This window comes from Telmatherina bonti, assembly GCF_933228915.1.
Source record: "Telmatherina bonti genome assembly, chromosome: 6".
Classification (NCBI taxonomy): Eukaryota; Metazoa; Chordata; class Actinopteri; order Atheriniformes; family Telmatherinidae; genus Telmatherina; species Telmatherina bonti.
This window is the reverse complement of record NC_136624.1, coordinates 40,914,419-40,931,674: the sequence shown is the minus strand read 5'-3', so window position 1 is coordinate 40,931,674 and position 17,256 is coordinate 40,914,419. Positions and strand designations below refer to the sequence as shown.

The window sequence follows — 17,256 nt, the reverse complement described above, 5'->3', positions numbered from 1 at the left end:
TTACGAGAAATTGAATTCCATCTGAGAAAATTTCCTCATGCTTCCATTAATGACAGAATATATCTGATCAAACTGTCAGCCAGCAGAGAAGTCAGTCAGTTCCTGGACAGGCAGCCAGATTCTGTTATGACTAATTATGAGATGCTGTGTAAAGCCATGGAACAGGAGTACTCTAGTGATTTACCAATAGCTGGACTTGCTGTAGCCATGTTAATAAAGCAGGGTAGGACAGAAGCTCCGCAGGAGTATTACCACCGGCTAAGAAAAGCGTATTTTGGGTGTCAAAATTACCCAGATATGGAATCTGATTTGTCTTTCCGTACAATCTTCGTACAGAACCTACACCCAGGAACCAGTAGACACCTAGGTGTACTGGGAAATCCAGCCACGTCCACAACCCGTCAATTACGGGAATGGGCGGCCATGGCCTTCCAGAAGCAGAGTCAAATGAGAGGACCTGAACAAACAGCAGTACTCAGCCTAGACACTCGACACACCACACGTGAACTTGAGGGAACACAGAGCTACACTCCTTGGCATGATAACAGGAGAAGGGGAAAAGGGAAGAGATCTCCTCGGTACAGTCAGAGACAAACAGGGTCTCAGCCTAGATGCACTAACCGAAATCCACCCCAAAAGGAAGCTCAGAAACCCTCAGGCAGGAATAAATTCTTCCCACAGCAATCTGGGCAGAATCGATCCAGAAGTCACAGAGGTGGCCACAGAAACCCACGCATGCAAGGATTTCTTAACTCAGACAGCTTTCCACCACTTCCAGATGACTTCCCAGGTAAAGACCAGAAGAAATATGGTCAGGATTTCCAGAGACCTGCACACAGAGTCTCTAAAAGGGAGCAAGTAGTTAATGCAGAAGACATTGAGAACTTAAAGACACTTATACGAAAACTTACAATGACATCTGAGGAAAAAGTTCAAAATGTGTCAGCAGTCGGCGGTGTGAAAAATAAGATCAAGAATCCACCTGAGTTGATTCTTTCTCCTGAAAAGCCAAAGGTGAAAATAACCCACAACAGAGTAAACCCTGGAAATGACAGTCACACAGTTTCTGTCCAAGCTCCAGGTGTGAATGCTGCAAAGGGGGGGGTCGATGATTCCCCCACAGCTGTCATGGTAATGCAGAGTGACCAGATGCAGAATGAAGCTGCAAAGAGGCCAGGTCCACAGTTTCTCTGTAGTCTTACTGAAAGGGGACTGAGTAAGAAACCATATCTCCCAGTAATACTGGAGTCCGTTTTGGAAAGCGATGCTTTGATGGACACAGCGGCTGATGTTAGCCTCATGTCAAGCTCACTTTTCAAGGAACTGAAGTTAGCAGCCAAGCAAACCAGCAGACGGCTAAAACTTCAACCCTGCGAGTTGGAAATCAGACCATATGCTAAAAGAACAACCACTCTGTCCTCACGAGTGATGATCCAAATGAGAATTGGGCCCATGACTGTAACCCATCCTGTGTATGTATCCGCCGTGAATACATTTCCATTGTTGATTGGTAATGACCTGTTGAAGAGGTTTGAACCATTGATTGACCTTAAAGGCATGAACTTATTTGCTCAGGTCACACAACCTCTGCCCTTCTTGGACCCTCATCTAAAAGAGTTCAGTTGTTTTGCTGTCACCATGACAACCCAGCAGGGCATGACATCACCAGATACCGGTCAGCTGGCTGAGCAGAAGCCACAGATCCCAGCTGAGCATTCTCCAGAAAGGTTTGGAAAACTTGAGCTCAGTGACTCCCCACGTGGTGGTGACGAACTGAACTTGGTGTCTGACCGATCCTCACGGCCATTCACTACTGATCACAGATCAGTCAAGCAGACTCAGAAACACTGGACCGGATCACATGCAGACAAGCAGTCATCTGTGACCTGTCAGAGCAAACCGAACCAAAGCCAGACGCAATCTACAACTAAGTGGTTTCACAGAAACCAGAATAAATCACATAAAACTTTCTCCATGGGACTAGTCGGAGCCAATCAGATCTCTGAAAAATTTTAATCAGGAAGATAGAAGAAGGAGAGATTAAATCAGCTCTCCAGAACTTGTGGAGACTGAGATACGGCCAAATTGTGGAAATTGGTCTTGGAAGTGTGTTGAACTAGTGGAAGAATTCTCCTCTGCTTTGGAAATTTTGTGTTTGTTTAGGATACAAGATGAGGGGGGTTATGTTATTGTAATCTCTGTGAAGGCACACAGGGTCCACTGATCAGTCATAAAACACTAACACCCTTGTCTTTCTCCTACTAAAATGTTCCCTAACCAACATTCGCTGGAAGTGATTGTGTGTTGAATTCCCTACGAGAGATCCTCTTATGAATATTACGTCACCGTAACTTCGCATGGGGGGGGAACCTCGTTTCTATAACTAACCCATAACAGCAAACCGTAAACGTGAAATGCAGAGCGTACTTTCATGTCGGAATTTTTAAATTTAAATTTTTTTTTTTGTTTGTTTGTTTGTGCGTTTTCCAACTGATGGTGAACCCCACAGAATGGTTGAAACCTAGAAGAGGTGTAATCAGTTAGACTTCCCTATGTATCACACATGAAAAGCCTATAGTGATACAATTTTAATTGTTTCCTTATTGCCTGTTCTTTCCCATATCCTTAGTATTCTTAGTGAATACTCTAATAATGAACATTTAGTGATGCATGATTTAGAACGTAATGAAGCTTTATCCATATAACCAGAGTAAAGTTAGTTGTTCAACATTAAAACTTTGATGTACTGGAAGACATCCGAATGGTCTGAAATCAGATCCTGCCATCTACCCCGAGATGGATGACTCCTGGAAGTTTTTTTTCTTTCTTCTGCAGCCGAAATTCTTCTTGGTCTAAAAGAAATTCGTCCGCAAAGGGGGGATATGTAGCGATCTTGGCCTCCCAGGATTAAAAACATTCGACTGGATTAAACAATAGTTGTATTTCTTTCTCTGCAGTAAGACTGGTCCACACAGGACGAGTAGAGAGTGACCATTTGACCCAAGAGGAGGGGTGACACCCTGAGATTTACACCTTTACTCCCTACAGAATGCAGCTGTGTCAACACGAAGGATTAAAGCACATCTAACAATTTATGGTCGCAGGTCGGGGGAGATGCCGAGAGTCGCATCTGACCGAACCCTGGTTCTTGTCAGAAATGACACTTCTAAGCCAAAAGACGAGACTCCATGGCGCCAGTCAGACCAACAACTTGACGGAGAAGGAGACAGAAGGAATCCAAACTTCTTTCCCCAATTGAAGGAACTGATCTAACTTAGTCTAAAAGACTGTGGTTAATTGTTTGGTTGAATTTCTTCTTTTCCATTATTTTATCTTGATATGTAATTTGAACTGATCACACACACACATTAATCATGAACACTGCAGTAAATAATTGTTGATTACGTTTTCCAAGCTTCAGACTTCTCTTAAGCTACTAATATGAATGAATAAAATGTGTTTTCTTTTTTTAGGATCACCCAATGAGGACGAGTCATGACAATGAATTAATCCACCTTTAATAAAAATTACATGTAGCCAATCTTTTCATGTGTGAAAGTAATACTATAAAATGCTTTCCTTCCCCAGCAAACAAGGAATCTGCATAACTCTGAAAGAATGTGATTTGATGTGTATTGCAGCAGACAAATCAAGGAGTTGAAAGTATCCTGTTCACATTAATGAGATGCAGAGGGAAGGAACTAGAGCTGACCTGATTGGATAAGGTTGGTCAGCCTCTGACAGAAGCAACTCATGATTGGCTGGAAGTTCGAAAGGCGGGTCTGTTTAAATTAGACTGGCAGACCAACTTCCGGAGCTTTTTCTCCTCCAGAGTTTTCTTTACTTTTTCGTCTCCTCTTAAAGTTTGTGCTTTTCTTTTGTCCTCTGTTTAGTTCTTTAGCCTTTCGTCTTTTTTTTCTTTTTGTTATTTCATTATAAGTTTTTACCTCTCCGTTCTTCCGAACGGGAGAAAGTACAACAAGTGTTTATTTGTAACCAGTATTTTTCCCGAGATCAGTAATTAACTAGAACCGTAGCTCCAACTTTTTCCATTACGTCTTTACACGTAAAATCTGGAACTATCTATTTTTGGGACAATCTGGATCATCATCACGCCGCTCTGGAACTCCGCTGAACGGATCCAGAAGGCCAGAGTAGCTGCGTAGACCTACCCGTCTGACGCTCCAGGGATCCAATTCCCCCGGAAACGCGCCGAATAGGGGACCAACCACCCGCTTCGACCCACACTCCGGATTCAGCGTTCAAAGTAGGATCTGATAGCGCTCTGACATTTGTGATGTCCCAAACCAGTACATCAAATTTTAATTAAATAATTAAATTCGAATTCTTATCCAAATTTAGAATTATTGAACACGTTCTTGTCAAAGATTTAAGTAAGATAATCATCCCGATTTATTTGCTTAATTCCAACCAGTTTCTTCCTGCTCCATCTCATTTAATTAATCTCAGCGTTCTTTATTAATGTTATAAATGAAATTCCATGTTGACAAATTCATCATACCATCTCACCAATAACATCTCTCCATCATTGTTCATTTTCACTGCTGTATGTTTACCATCATTGTAAATAAATATGTATAATCAATTCATCCGTTATTGTCATAATTTCTGAAAGCACGATTTCTGGTTCATTCGTTCTTAGGATTTACTCCTTTGAAGTGAGACTGTTTATTGAATTGAGTTTATTTCAGGTGTCTCATCCGCCTGAATTTTAAGTTAATTAAAGGTGATGAGTGGTGCTCCGAGGTAATTAATAAATTCATAATTTGTAGAGGCTATTCCGCTACACCCTCTTACGTACTCCAGTTAAGAGGCGAGCAGCTGCGTTCTGCACCAACTGGAGACGTGCGAGGGAGGACTGGCTCACCCCAAAGTAAAGAACGTTACAGTAATCCAGAGATGTAACGAAGGCGGGATTACTGTTTATAAGTGCTGCTGTGCAGGAAAAGGTTTGACTTTAGATGTCTGATGTGGAAAAAGCTCGACTTTATTACAGAACTGATTTACTGATCCAGTTTAAAATCACTGTCCATCTTAAAACCCAAGTTAGAAACTGTTGACTTTAAGAAATTTCTAGGTTATTATGTTGTTATTCTCATGACCTCTCCCACTGGAGATTACATTTCATGCGGCCCTGGTTTAGACAAATCACGGTGTGACACACTGACAGCTAATTCTGGCTTTTTAAATTACTTTCCTAACATGTCTTTGTGCCAACATGCTCAGTAAAAAATTAAAATCTGTTCACCTGTTTACTGGTCGGTCTGTGGGCAGCAGCTTGAGAATCGACTTTCCGTCCATTTCTGCAGGGATCTCCACACCAGCCATGTCCAGCAGAGTCGGCGCCAGGTCAATGTTCAACACGATGTGAGGATTTCTGCAGGATGACAACAATACGCTTCAACCAACTTCAATGTCATATCAGCCTCCATCAAGTCCTGAGAGGAATATCTTCTATGTTCACAAGCATATGAGTAACTTTAATATGAGAACAACATCTGTAACTCACATGGCGCCTTGCTCCACGTTAGGTCCTCGCATATAGAAGGGAACCCGGATGTCAAACTCATAAGGCATGGATTTGCCCTTCACCAGACCAAACTGTCCGATATGATAACCGTGATCTGAGGTGTAGATGAGATATGTGTTGTCCAGTTCCCCCGTCTCCACCAACATGTTGTACACCTGCGAAGGACACAACAGGTTCAGCAGCCACAGCGTCTGTGTTTTGTAGCTTAAGTCTCTTGTGCCAGTTTCAAGGAAAAGGAGGGATTGAAGAATTTACCAAGTGTGTCAGTGAATTCATTATCCAGCCTCAGTCAGAACAAGCACAGATCTCCAAGGACCACAGCTTGTCAGATGTGTGTAAGTGTTTAGGATTGCCTACCTTTTCCACACTGTCGTCCACAGACAGAAGCGTCTGCATCCTCCTGCGCTGAAGCATGTTGGTAAACTGCATGTGGACAGGCTTCATGGGTCCAGTGTAGCGGAGAATCCAGTGTTTATCCGGGTTGGGGGCGTAGTTGTAGCTGGGGGTACTTTAAAGGCACAAAACAGAAAAAATCGGTTAGAATTAAGAAGTGCAATAAAAAAATCTATATTTTTAGTGTTCGAGGAATAAGAAAAGGCTAAATGTTCTTTACGATGTAGTATTTAGACAGAGACGTTTCTTCTCAGACGGCAGAAAGGTTTGACCCAAATGTACAATTTAGTTTGGTCTTCACTTACAGCATTGACTACACTGACCACAGCCGGCAGGACTCAGTCACATGACCACCGCATGTGGCCCACAAAGAACTGACCATAAGGAAGCCTTCCCCCATCTGGACCACATGTGGCCCACAGAGAACTGACCATAAGGAAGCCTTCCCCCATCTGGACCACATGTGGCCCACAGAGAACTGACCATAAGGAAGCCTTCCCCCATCTGGACCACATGTGGCCCACAGAGAACTGACCATAAGGAAGCCTTCCCCCATCTGGACCACATGTGGCCCACAGAGAACTGACCATAAGGAAGCCTTCCCCCATCTGGACCACATGTGGCCCACAGAGAACTGACCATAAGGAAGCCTTCCCCCATCTGGACCACATGTGGCCCACAGAGAACTGACCATAAGGAAGCCTTCCCCCATCTGGACCACATGTGGCCCACAGAGAACTGACCATAAGGAAGCCTTCCCCCATCTGGACCACATGTGGCCCACAGAGAACTGACCATAAGGAAGCCTTCCCCCATCTGGACCACATGTGGCCCACAAAGAACTGACCATAAGGCTGGGAACTGACATCTGGTTCACTTCTGGCCAAAATAACACTTTCCAGCACTAGAATTGAGCCAGAAGTAGACTGGATTTGGCACCAAACATGTCTGCGTCCTGGGTTTATAATGCGGTACTAAGCAGCAGGTTTACAGTAATGTTCCACCCTCACCCTGCGATTACCAAGCAGCTTCCTCTGATGTAGTGTGAAAATGGAGGCCAAGGTGAGGGCGGATTAGCAGGATTGCAGTGCTTTTCTCTCCTCCTTTACTTGATGAGGACAGAAGGAGATGGAGAGAAAAATAGCCAGAGATGACGCTCTCAGCTAACATTGCCCAGGGGAGAGCACATTTATGGAGGGAGAGCAATTAAAAGTTTGCACATAGGCGGTGGAGCTGAATTTTCTGAATATTCTGTGTATAAAAGCTGCGTGGCTCAGGTTAATGATGCTGGGGGATTAGATGAAGCAGCATGTAGGGGGGATAGAAACTGCAGTGTCATTACTGGCCCTGGAAACATCTCTGGAGGCCTGTTGTGGGTTTGCCATTAGCAGCACGGAAGGAAAGACAAAGCTTTAAATGAGAGGTGTGTGTTATGTCTATGGGTATTAATATTATCTATACATTCAGCATAAATCATTTCTGCTTCTCTTTGATGGTGGCTGACAAAACTGTCCAAATGAAGAGGACTCATTATGGTGCCAACGCTAATAAATAAACTAGAGCAGCACAAAATGTAAGACAAGGTTTCACGCTGCAGGCAGAGAAAGATGAGATCACTTTCAGATTATTTCTCTCATTCTGGGTTAGATGAAAGGAAGCATGAAGGCAGTTAAAACCAAATAATTACACACTTTTGTGTCCCTAAAAACAAAGATCGCAGTAAATGTTTTGCAGTTCTTCTGTGAATTTACATGCATTAACTGTCTCAAAACCTGCCGTAGCCTGATGCTTCATAACCTGGCTGAACATGGAGCTGGTTTGTGGCTTTTCAGCGTACATGTGCTGGGATGCGTTGGGGAAGGCAGAGCTGTACTGCGGGGCAGAGTCTTCTGGGCCGTGAGGGGCAACATGACTCAGGACCATCATGACAGGCCGGTGTGGATACATCCTCTTAGACATGTGGAAGAAGTCGATGCTGTTGTTGGTGATGACGTCCGTCAGGTAGTCCTGTGGAACAAGCCAACATTTTACATCAGTCGGTGACCGAGCCAAAGACCAGAAGCCAAACACGACCAGCTAAACTAAATACACAAAATAATCTCACCTTGATCCCTTCATCTCTTTTACTTCTGTATCTTCTCTAATTAACTTTTCCTTATTTATTGGGCTGATTTATCTGTGTCCTTATTTAACATGTCAAGAAACTACACCAGAATGGAAACTGGACTTCGGTATGATGATACACCACAACATACAAAAGATCCATCATGCATCAGAATGCCAGTTACTGTAAGTTTGTAGATGCCTTAGCTTCTTTTTCAGAGCTTTGATTGATTGATTGATAAACATGATGACGACGACAATTGGCAGAAATGTTCCCTTGCCCGGACGCGGGTCAACAGGGTCCCCTTCTGAAGCCAGCCCCGGGGGTGGGGCGTGAGAGCCAGGGTGGGTACTCTGAACTGCTGGTCAGAGTACCCACCCTTTCTGGGGTCCTTGGAGGGAGTGCTGGAGGGTGCTCCTTCTGGGGACTCCATTGTTCTGCTGGGGGACGTCAATGCTCACGTGGGCAATGACAGTGAGACCTGGAGGGGAGTGATTGGGAGGGATTGGTCCCCCCCCTCTGAACCCAAATGGTGTTTTGTTGTTGGACTTCTGTGCTCGTCATGGATTGTCCATAACGAACACCATGTTCCAACATAAGAGTGTCCATATGTACACCTGGCATCAGGATTCCCTGGGCCGCAGTTCGATGATGGATTTTGTAGTCGTATCGTCGGACCTGCGGCCACATGCCTTGGACACTCGGGTGAAGAGGGGGGCGGAGCTTCAACTGATCACCACCTGGTGGTGAGTTGACCAGCTCTATACCCTCTTTGGGGTCCTGGAGGGGGCATGGGAGTTTGCCCAACCAGTCTACATGTGTTTTGTGGACTTGGAGAAGACGTTCAACCATGTCCCAGAGGGGCTCCTGTGGGGGGTACTCTGGGAGTATGGGTTACTGCACCCCCTTGTACGAGCTCGTATACCTTGTACCGGTCCCTGTACGACAGGTGTCAGAGCTTGGTCCACATTGCCGGCAGTAAGTCGGATTTGTTTCCGGTGAGGGTTGGACTCCACCAAGGCTGCCCTTTATCACTGATTCTGTTCATAACTTATATGGACAGAATTTCTAGGTGCAGCCGAGGTGTTGAGGGGATCCGACTTGGTGGCCTCAGGATTGGGTCCCTGCTTTTTGCAGATGACGTGGTCCTGTTGGCTTCATCTGGTCGTGATCTCCAGCTCTCAATTGAGCGATTTGCAGCCGAGTGAGATATTTAGGAGGAGATCCACTCCTCAAGTGGAGGAGTTTAAATATCTCGGGGTCTTGTTCACGAGTGAGGGAAGGATGGAGATCGACAGACGGATCGGTGCGGCGTCTGCAGTAATGCGGACTCTGCGCCGGTCTGTCGTGGTGAAGAAGGAGCTGAGCCAGAAGGCGAAGCTCTCGATTTACCAGTCGATCTACGTTCCTACCCTCACCTATGGTCATGAGCTGTGGGTCGTGACCGAAAGAAGGAGATCTCGTATACAGGCGGCTGAAATGAGTTTCCTCCGCAGGGTGGCCGGGCTCTTCCTTAGAGATAGGGTGAGGAGCTCGGTCATCCGGGAGGAGATCAGAGTAGAGCCGCTGCTCCTCCGCATCGAGAGGAACCAGTTGAGGTGGCTCGGGTATCTGGTCAGGATGCCTCCTGGACCTCCCTGGTGAGGTGTTCCAGGCACGTCCCTCTGGGTGGAGACCCCGGGGAAGACCCAGGACACGCTGGAGGGATTATATCTCTCGGCTGGCCTGGGAACGCCTCGGGATCCCCCCCGCAGAGTTGGCAAATGTGGCTGGGAAGAGGGAAGTCTGGGCCTTCCAGCTTAGGCTGCTGCCCCCGCGACCCGACCCCGGATAAGCGGCAGAGAATAGATGGATGGATAAACAGTTCAAAGTAATAAAGGAACAATATGTAATATTTTCTGTTGTTTCCTGCATTTCCAGATGTGTGATCATTGGTGCTTTATGACCTTCACTAATAATCTGACACATTCTCACAAGTTAATGAACTTAGACGTGTTTCTACATATGATGGGTAAACAGACAGGGAAACACCGTGACAGTCTGTCATCTTGAAACTACAGCCGCCAGTAAGGGACAAAATAGCCCAAACGTTTTCTTTGCGAGCCAGAGAGCTATCCCAGCACGTTGGATAATCTGTTCACCATCGTATGACCTGAGCATCACCATGAAGTTGCCCCTCCCCAGGTAGAAGGAGCTCAATAAAGAGGAAGATTTTAAAAGTTTTGTCTTCTACAAGTATGTCAGCTGCACTGGCTAAATTAGCCTAAAGCTAACTATTTTCTTTGGGTTTTGAGAGACTGTGTTGCTTGTTGGCAAAGTAGCATAACGGGAGAGCCTCGTTGGATGTTTACTTGCTTTCAGTAGTTTTCAAAGTCAGCCTAAACGCCAGCTTTTTGTCACAGTAAATGTAGCTTATACAGTCTTCATTGTCTGGCTGAAAGCTGATGCTTAAGCCTCTCCACCTGAGTGAAACTCCATGAGGTTTGGGATGACATGGTTTCATCAACGTGGCTTTTAGATCCGCTGTTGTTGCTACAAGTGCTGGAAAAAGTGAGGAATTAGAATCCAGTGTTCATTGGAATGCATTACAAGCTTTCAGCGTTAGATGGGAGTAATAATTACATAATGTTTAATGGTTAGTCTTTCACTGCAAGTGGGAACGTGAAGTTCTAAGATTACTCTTTATTGAGATATGAAAGTATTTTCTTTATGGAAGTTCTTCATTTTTATGTTTGATTACAAAGCAATTTTATCAAGCGCAAATATAGAAATTGCCTTCCGCTTGCTTCTGTGGCTTATAATCATTTGTTCATGATTCAGCTAAAATAAGGAACATGGCATCGGACATTCACATTTATTTGTTAATTCAACATTTCCATTAACTGCAGCTTATGATATTTGATTAGACGTTCATCTCAAAGCTCCTCCTGAACACCAAATCCTGAGTCATTGTTTCTGTTTCTGTTTCTGCTAGCATGCCTTGCAGTTCTCATGCATGGAGGATCTTCTAGTGTGTTCTAACACGCAGAATGTGGTAAAACGGAGAGGAGCGGGGCCTAATTAGGCTTCATCAATTAAGGCCACAGGTAACTCTCAGAGTATCCATCCAACAAGCTCATCACATGTGGGGCGTTCACTGCTGATAGACCGCTTTACATCTTAACATGTTGATCAGACATCTAATCAAGATATTGATGATGAACAGCAAACATGATGTTATTTAATGTTCAAATCAAAATGTATTTGTATAGCACCTTTCATACATGAAGCAGCACAAAGTGCTTGACATTTATTCAAACAAAAAGTAAAACAATTAGACACAATCATTCACACACACATACTGAACACACCCCAAATCCCATGTTGCATGGCAAAACTGTAAAGTAATCTTCTGCCTCTTTAACCAATAAAAATAATAATAATAATAATAATAATAAAAGAATAAACATCTGGCTTGGCAAACTGTGAGAAAACAATATCCTGGGGATCCTTTCACACCAGGGGCCAGCTCACCCATAACCATAGAGCGCGTCACAATTAGAATGGCCACGACTCAGCAACGATCTGCACCACAGCCAAATGGCTGCAATGCAAGGGCCAACCTGTAAGTGGCCGTCTCCATGGCAACGACCCAGCAAAATGAATAGGCATAGCCCCCAGCCTGAAGGATCTCCTGGAGGAAAACACTACAAATAACAAAGCTTAAAAGATCAAACAATGTTAAGTAATTTGTACCAACGCTACTGTAGGCTAACTAAGTTAGTCAGTTGGTTAGTTTAAAAAGTGTCATTCGATATAAAAGCCCTGTTTGACCATCACATCACCACAACTATAGAATCTAGTTGTGGAAATGCTTATATAAAGCTATAAAGAACTGTTAATGATCTGAAGTTAAACATCTATGAAGCTTTTAAAGTTTGCTTTTTGGTTTGGAGCTACCGAAATCGATGCATTAAAATCTTCAAATATTAAATATAAATAAGTGAGACATGGTTGATAAGAAGTGCTTAGACTTTTATTAATTTACTTTCTTTGTTATTTTCTTCTTCATTTTTCAGTGTAATAAAGTGATTTTTCATGCAAGAGGAGTGTGTGGATACCTTTGGGTAGCTGCTGCTGTGTTTCTCTCGTATTCCGTTTCTGCAGAGAGTGTAGTTGTAGAAGCGTGAGTTTTTCACCAGTGCTACCCATTCCCTCCATCCAGGAGGCACATAGGAGCCGTTGTACTCATTCAGATACTTTCCAAAGAAGGCTGAATGAGAAATATGTGAACAATAAGTTAATTTTCTGGGTCCTGATTTGTAATCTGGCTGCGAATCTTCCAACTCGGGCTGCATGTTGGAGTCTGATGAGGATTCGAAGCACTTACCTGTTCTGTAGCCAGATTGGTTGAGGTGCACAGCGAAGGTGTGCGGCTCGTGGTGTGCCTGCCATGAGGGGGAGGAGCAGTTCTCGTTGTTGGTGTATGTGTGGTGGTTGTGCACATACTTGCCAGTCAGGATGGAGGAGCGGGACGGGCAACACATGGGTGTGGTGGAGAAAGCGTTTGAAAAATGCGTGCCGCCCTTTTCCATGATGCGGCGAGTTTTGTTCATGGCCTGCATTGAGCCTGAGAGAAAATGGTGGGGTAAGGGCAGAAAGGAGGGATTCTTATGAGGGCAAAATGCAAAGGCCAGCATCTGAAATGTGAAAGACTCTAGGGGTAAAAAGCAGCAGGAAAGGAGTGTCTGAGTCACACAGAGGTTTAAAAGAAAAACATATAAGCATCAGGGCAGGGGACATATTCAGAAAACAGGAGGGACTGAAGTTAAATGAGGAAATAAATCTTTGTGGTGAAGAGTTAGCCATTTGGATTCCTGTGTGCTAAAAAAAAGCTTCTCAGGCTGATGGAGATTGTTTGGGGAAACAGATGCTTGACCATAAATTCCTGCTTTTCAATGAGTCTTCTTACTGCGATCACAGGAGGACAAAAGATGTCACAGAGGCCATTATGCAGCTACTCCAATCCAATATGCTGCTAAAGGACTGAAGCGGGTAGGGAGATGGCCAGAGTTTGGCAACAAGACAATGGAAGCCATAGGCCGCCCTCATTTCATGCCAGCAACAGAGTTGGCAAAGGGAGCAGATGACTTGAGGGAGCCAGCTGCTACGTTGCCAAGACGCAGCATTAAGCTGACTTTTCTTACAAATGCTGTTAAATACACACAGATAGGATACCCCTGCCCACGAAACAGGAACCACAGCAAAGCAAGAAGTAGCGACACAATCACAGAGCAGAGGAAGAATTAAAAGAGGAATCCGCCTTACCCAGTTCTATGTCCTGATCATCCGTAAGAATGACAATAATGTTGGGCCGGATGTTGCGGATGTTGCGATCCTTCTGCAAACGAGACCTGAGGCGATATCCAGACAGGTAGCCGGCGCTTACGGCATCAGGAAGGATCCTCCACAGGACAAGAAAGAGAAGAAGATGGAGAGGGCTAAGGAGCCCCCACCCCGCCATCACGCTTCTGTGTAGTCACCTCTTCAGTCCTTCATTTACAACACAGGGAGTCTGCAGCCCCCACTTTCAGCCTGTGAAACGAGACAGACAAGGGAATGACAAAAATGAAAATGAAGCTGATGCACGTGCACATGGACACATAAGACAGGCAGAGAAATAGCAGATGGAAGTCCTGTGCAGCCGTGACAGGGTGTTCTTCCGTGCAAATGCACCCGTTTGGGTTGAGCTCAGCTTGTTAATCAATCATTAATGATGCATTAGAGTGGTGTCATTGGCTGGTTGTAATGATCTCTGGTGATGATCACATGGCTGCCAGGCTCGGGCTAATGGGGCTCGGCCCAGGGCCAAGTCAAGTCTCACCTCCCCCTGAGAGAGTTTTGTGTATATGAGTAATGTTGAGCTGTGGGGTAAGGAGGAAGAGGATAAGGAAGAATGAGGGGTAGAGGTGAAGAAGAAAGAACTTACATGCACAAACTGAAAACAGGGTTCAATGATTCTGGGTGACTTTGGAGGAAAAACAGCCAAAACGGAGACTTTAAACTCCACGAAGCTAGCAGGAAAATACAAAAATCTGAGTGGAAATAAAAGGACAATTCTATCATTAGAGGCAAAGTCACAAAAAACACGGGAGGATCCCGAGGTGTTCCCAGGCCAGCCGAGAGATATAATCCCTCCAGCGTGTCCTGGGTCTTCCCCGGGGTCTCCTCCCAGAGGGACGTGCCTGGAACACCTCACCAGGGAGGTCCAGGAGGCATCCTGACCAGATGCCCGAGTCACCTCAACTGGTTCCTCTCGATGCAGAGGAGCAGCGGCTCTACTCTGATCTCCTCCCGGATGACCGAGCTCCTCACCCTATCTCTAAGGGAGAGCCCGGCCACCCTGCGGAGGAAACTCATTACAGCCGCCTGTATACGAGATCTCCTTCTTTCGGTCACGACCCACAGCTCATGACCATAGGTGAGGGTAGGAACGTAGATCGACTGGTAAATCAAGAGCTTTGCCTTCTGGCTCAGCTCCTTCTTCACCACGACAGACCGGCGCAGAGTCCGCATTACTGCAGACGCTGCACCGATCCGTCTGTCCATCTCACACTCCATCCTTCCCTCACTCGTGAACAAGACCCCGAGATATTTAAACTCCTCCACTTGAGGCAGGACCTGACTCCCGACCCGGAGAGGGCAATCCACCCTATTCCGGCTTAGGACCATGGTCTCAGATTTGGAGGTGCTGATTCTCATCCCAGCCGCTCCACACTCGGCCGCAAATCGCTCAAGCGAGAGCTGGAGATCACGACCAGATGAAGCAAACAGGACCACGTCATCCGCAAAAAGCAGGGACCCAATCCTGAGGCCACCAAGCCGGATCCCCTCAACACCTCAGCTGCACCTACAAATTCTGTCCATAAAAGTTATGAACAGAATCAGTGATAAAGGGCAGTGGGGGAGTCTGATCTCCCTGTAATTGGAACACACCCCTGGTCCCCCTTCGTCAAAAGGGGGACCACCATCCCAGTCTGCCAGTCCAGAGACACTGTCCCCAATGTCCACACAATGCTGCAGAGGCGTGTCAGCCAGGACAGCCCCACAGCATCCAATGAAATGTTGTTTCACAGTGTAGCATTCACAATTTGCACAATGTTGCAGTGGGGAAAGGGGCCCCTGGAACATGCTGGGCCAAGGGGCCTGTGCACAATTATTCTGGCTCTGCCTAGAGCCAGTTTCTGCAGTCAGAGTCCGCCAGGTTCCCCACCTCTTGCTGCCATCCCGTTCATATTTCACCCAACCCCTACAGCTCCTCCCGCATATGGTGAGCCCATGAGAGGTGGGGCCCATGTACCTTCAATTTCTGGGAAGCTGAGAATAGCCTCCACCATGCCATATTTCTGCCATATTTAGTTTATGTCTCCAGGGTCTTGTTGGGACGCTCCACGGTCTTGTTGGGACGCGCCACGGTCATGTTGGGATGCTCCACGGTCGTGCTGGGATGCTCCAGGGTCGTGATGGGACGCTCTATGGGGGTGCTGGGAATCTCCATGGTCCTACTGGGACGCTCCACGGTCATACTGGGACGCTCCATGGTGGTGCTGGTACGCTCCATGGTCATACTGGGACGCTCCACGGTCTTGTTGGGATGCTCCACGGTCATACTGGGTGTGGTGGAATTATGCATATAGTGTAGTTTTAATATGTTACTAATTTATTAAGTTTCTTTTAAGTAGTACAAGATATACATTCTGCATAGTTTGAGTAGTTCAGTAAGCTTGCTTTAGTAGATTCATGCATAAAACTAAGTGTTCTGTTCAAGGCCTGTTTCAGCTTTGACTGTTGTTAGCTCCAAGCTAGCAGTTGTTTTGACTAGTGCTGCCAGGCAAGGGTTGTTTGTGTATGCTTAAAGAACACTGTAGCACTCTGAGCAGGGGCAGAGCTCTTGAGACCTTTCGCCCGCAACATCTGTACATGCCCAATAAATGGAACAGAAAACAGTTGATTTATAGATTTATTTCTCATTGGATAAATTCCACGACAATTTGGTGTCAGAAGTGGGATCCCATGTGTTTCTGCCGGGACCGGACTGAGGGGCAGGCTGCCGGAATCCAAACAGATTCATCTTCAAACCTCAAATAGGCCTTAGTCACCAGTTTCGGTCGAGCACGACGGGATCTCAACCCACCCGTGGATTTATCTGGTGAGAAGTATATTTTTCCAAATTATGATCTGATTGAAACTGGTTTTTGATATAATATTATAGAGTGATTCTTAATGCTAATCGAACTGAAACAGTTTTGTTTGTAAAATTGTCGACTGTTTTCATAATAATGGTAAATAATACTTCCTCTCGTGCTGTTGTCCATGCGCATGCGTAAAAGGGGAGGACCAAAGAGGTCCCCCCGTAGATTCTTTTCACAGGTCCACCCGAATGGGCATGGGCCCCTCCGAGGCTCCCCCTCCTGGCACGGCCCTGTGTGATAGTAATGTTTTAACATGCTGTGCTGATCTCATGTGAACCTTTTCAGGCATTTGCTCTCAGGTTGCTGCAGACCTTCCTGAACCTGCGTCTAAGCAGCTCCGTTTACTTCAGCCTGGAGACTTGGTACTGATGAGAAGCTTCAAACGTCAGCGCTGGGACCACCCATTTCAGATTCTTCTGACGACCCAGACAGATGATTGTGCTACTTGGCTGCCTGTAGTATCCAACTACCGTATTATTGCTGCAGGGAGGTTCCTGCACTGACCGTGGCTCCCCGGCTTGCTGCTGATCCTGACGCAGCAGAATAACGCACCACCCGACAGAGGGCAGAAGAATCCCTGTGGTAGCGTCGGTAGTGAGACAGTCTACTCTCACACCTGAAGACCAGCCGCCGTTCTCAAGCAATCTCAGTGTGGAGTGAAATTAGCGTCCACCCGCAACGGTTGCGTGCCAAGCTCCAACGCAAGCTCCGCCCACCCGGCATCATAGAGAGAGATCGACCCTGGCATCCATTTAGGGTTCATGTCCGATCATTAAAGAGCTCAATGTGTTGTTTGGTTATTTTAGCTATCATGATTGTGTTTCCTATTGTCTTCTTTAATCAATCTGCTTCACCCCCTGTTAACCGCTCTGCCACTCACTACAGTTCCTTCTCTGCCCCGCGGTCGCTGAGTGCCCAGAAGGGTTCTGAGGGCAACCTCCGGCGGTTAAAAGTGAAGCCTATGCTGAAGTGCATTC

The 17,256-nt window shown here is 45.9% G+C and overlaps 1 protein-coding gene across 1 annotated transcript in view; it reads right to left on the bottom strand.

Annotated features, from left to right (window-relative positions):
* The window catches only part of sulf2a (sulfatase 2a), a gene marked incomplete at both ends in the record, with an annotated part of 49,740 nt that extends 36,189 nt beyond the window's left edge, over positions 1-13,551 (bottom strand). The window contains 7 exons of the mRNA XM_079243007.1: positions 5,270-5,398; positions 5,531-5,706; positions 5,909-6,059; positions 7,782-7,951; positions 12,149-12,300; positions 12,418-12,657; positions 13,356-13,551. Coding sequence (XP_079099133.1) covers positions 5,270-5,398; positions 5,531-5,706; positions 5,909-6,059; positions 7,782-7,951; positions 12,149-12,300; positions 12,418-12,657; positions 13,356-13,551 — 1,214 coding nt within the window. The remainder of the gene's footprint in view (positions 1-5,269; positions 5,399-5,530; positions 5,707-5,908; positions 6,060-7,781; positions 7,952-12,148; positions 12,301-12,417; positions 12,658-13,355) is intronic.
* Positions 13,552-17,256: the final 3,705 nt, after the last annotated feature.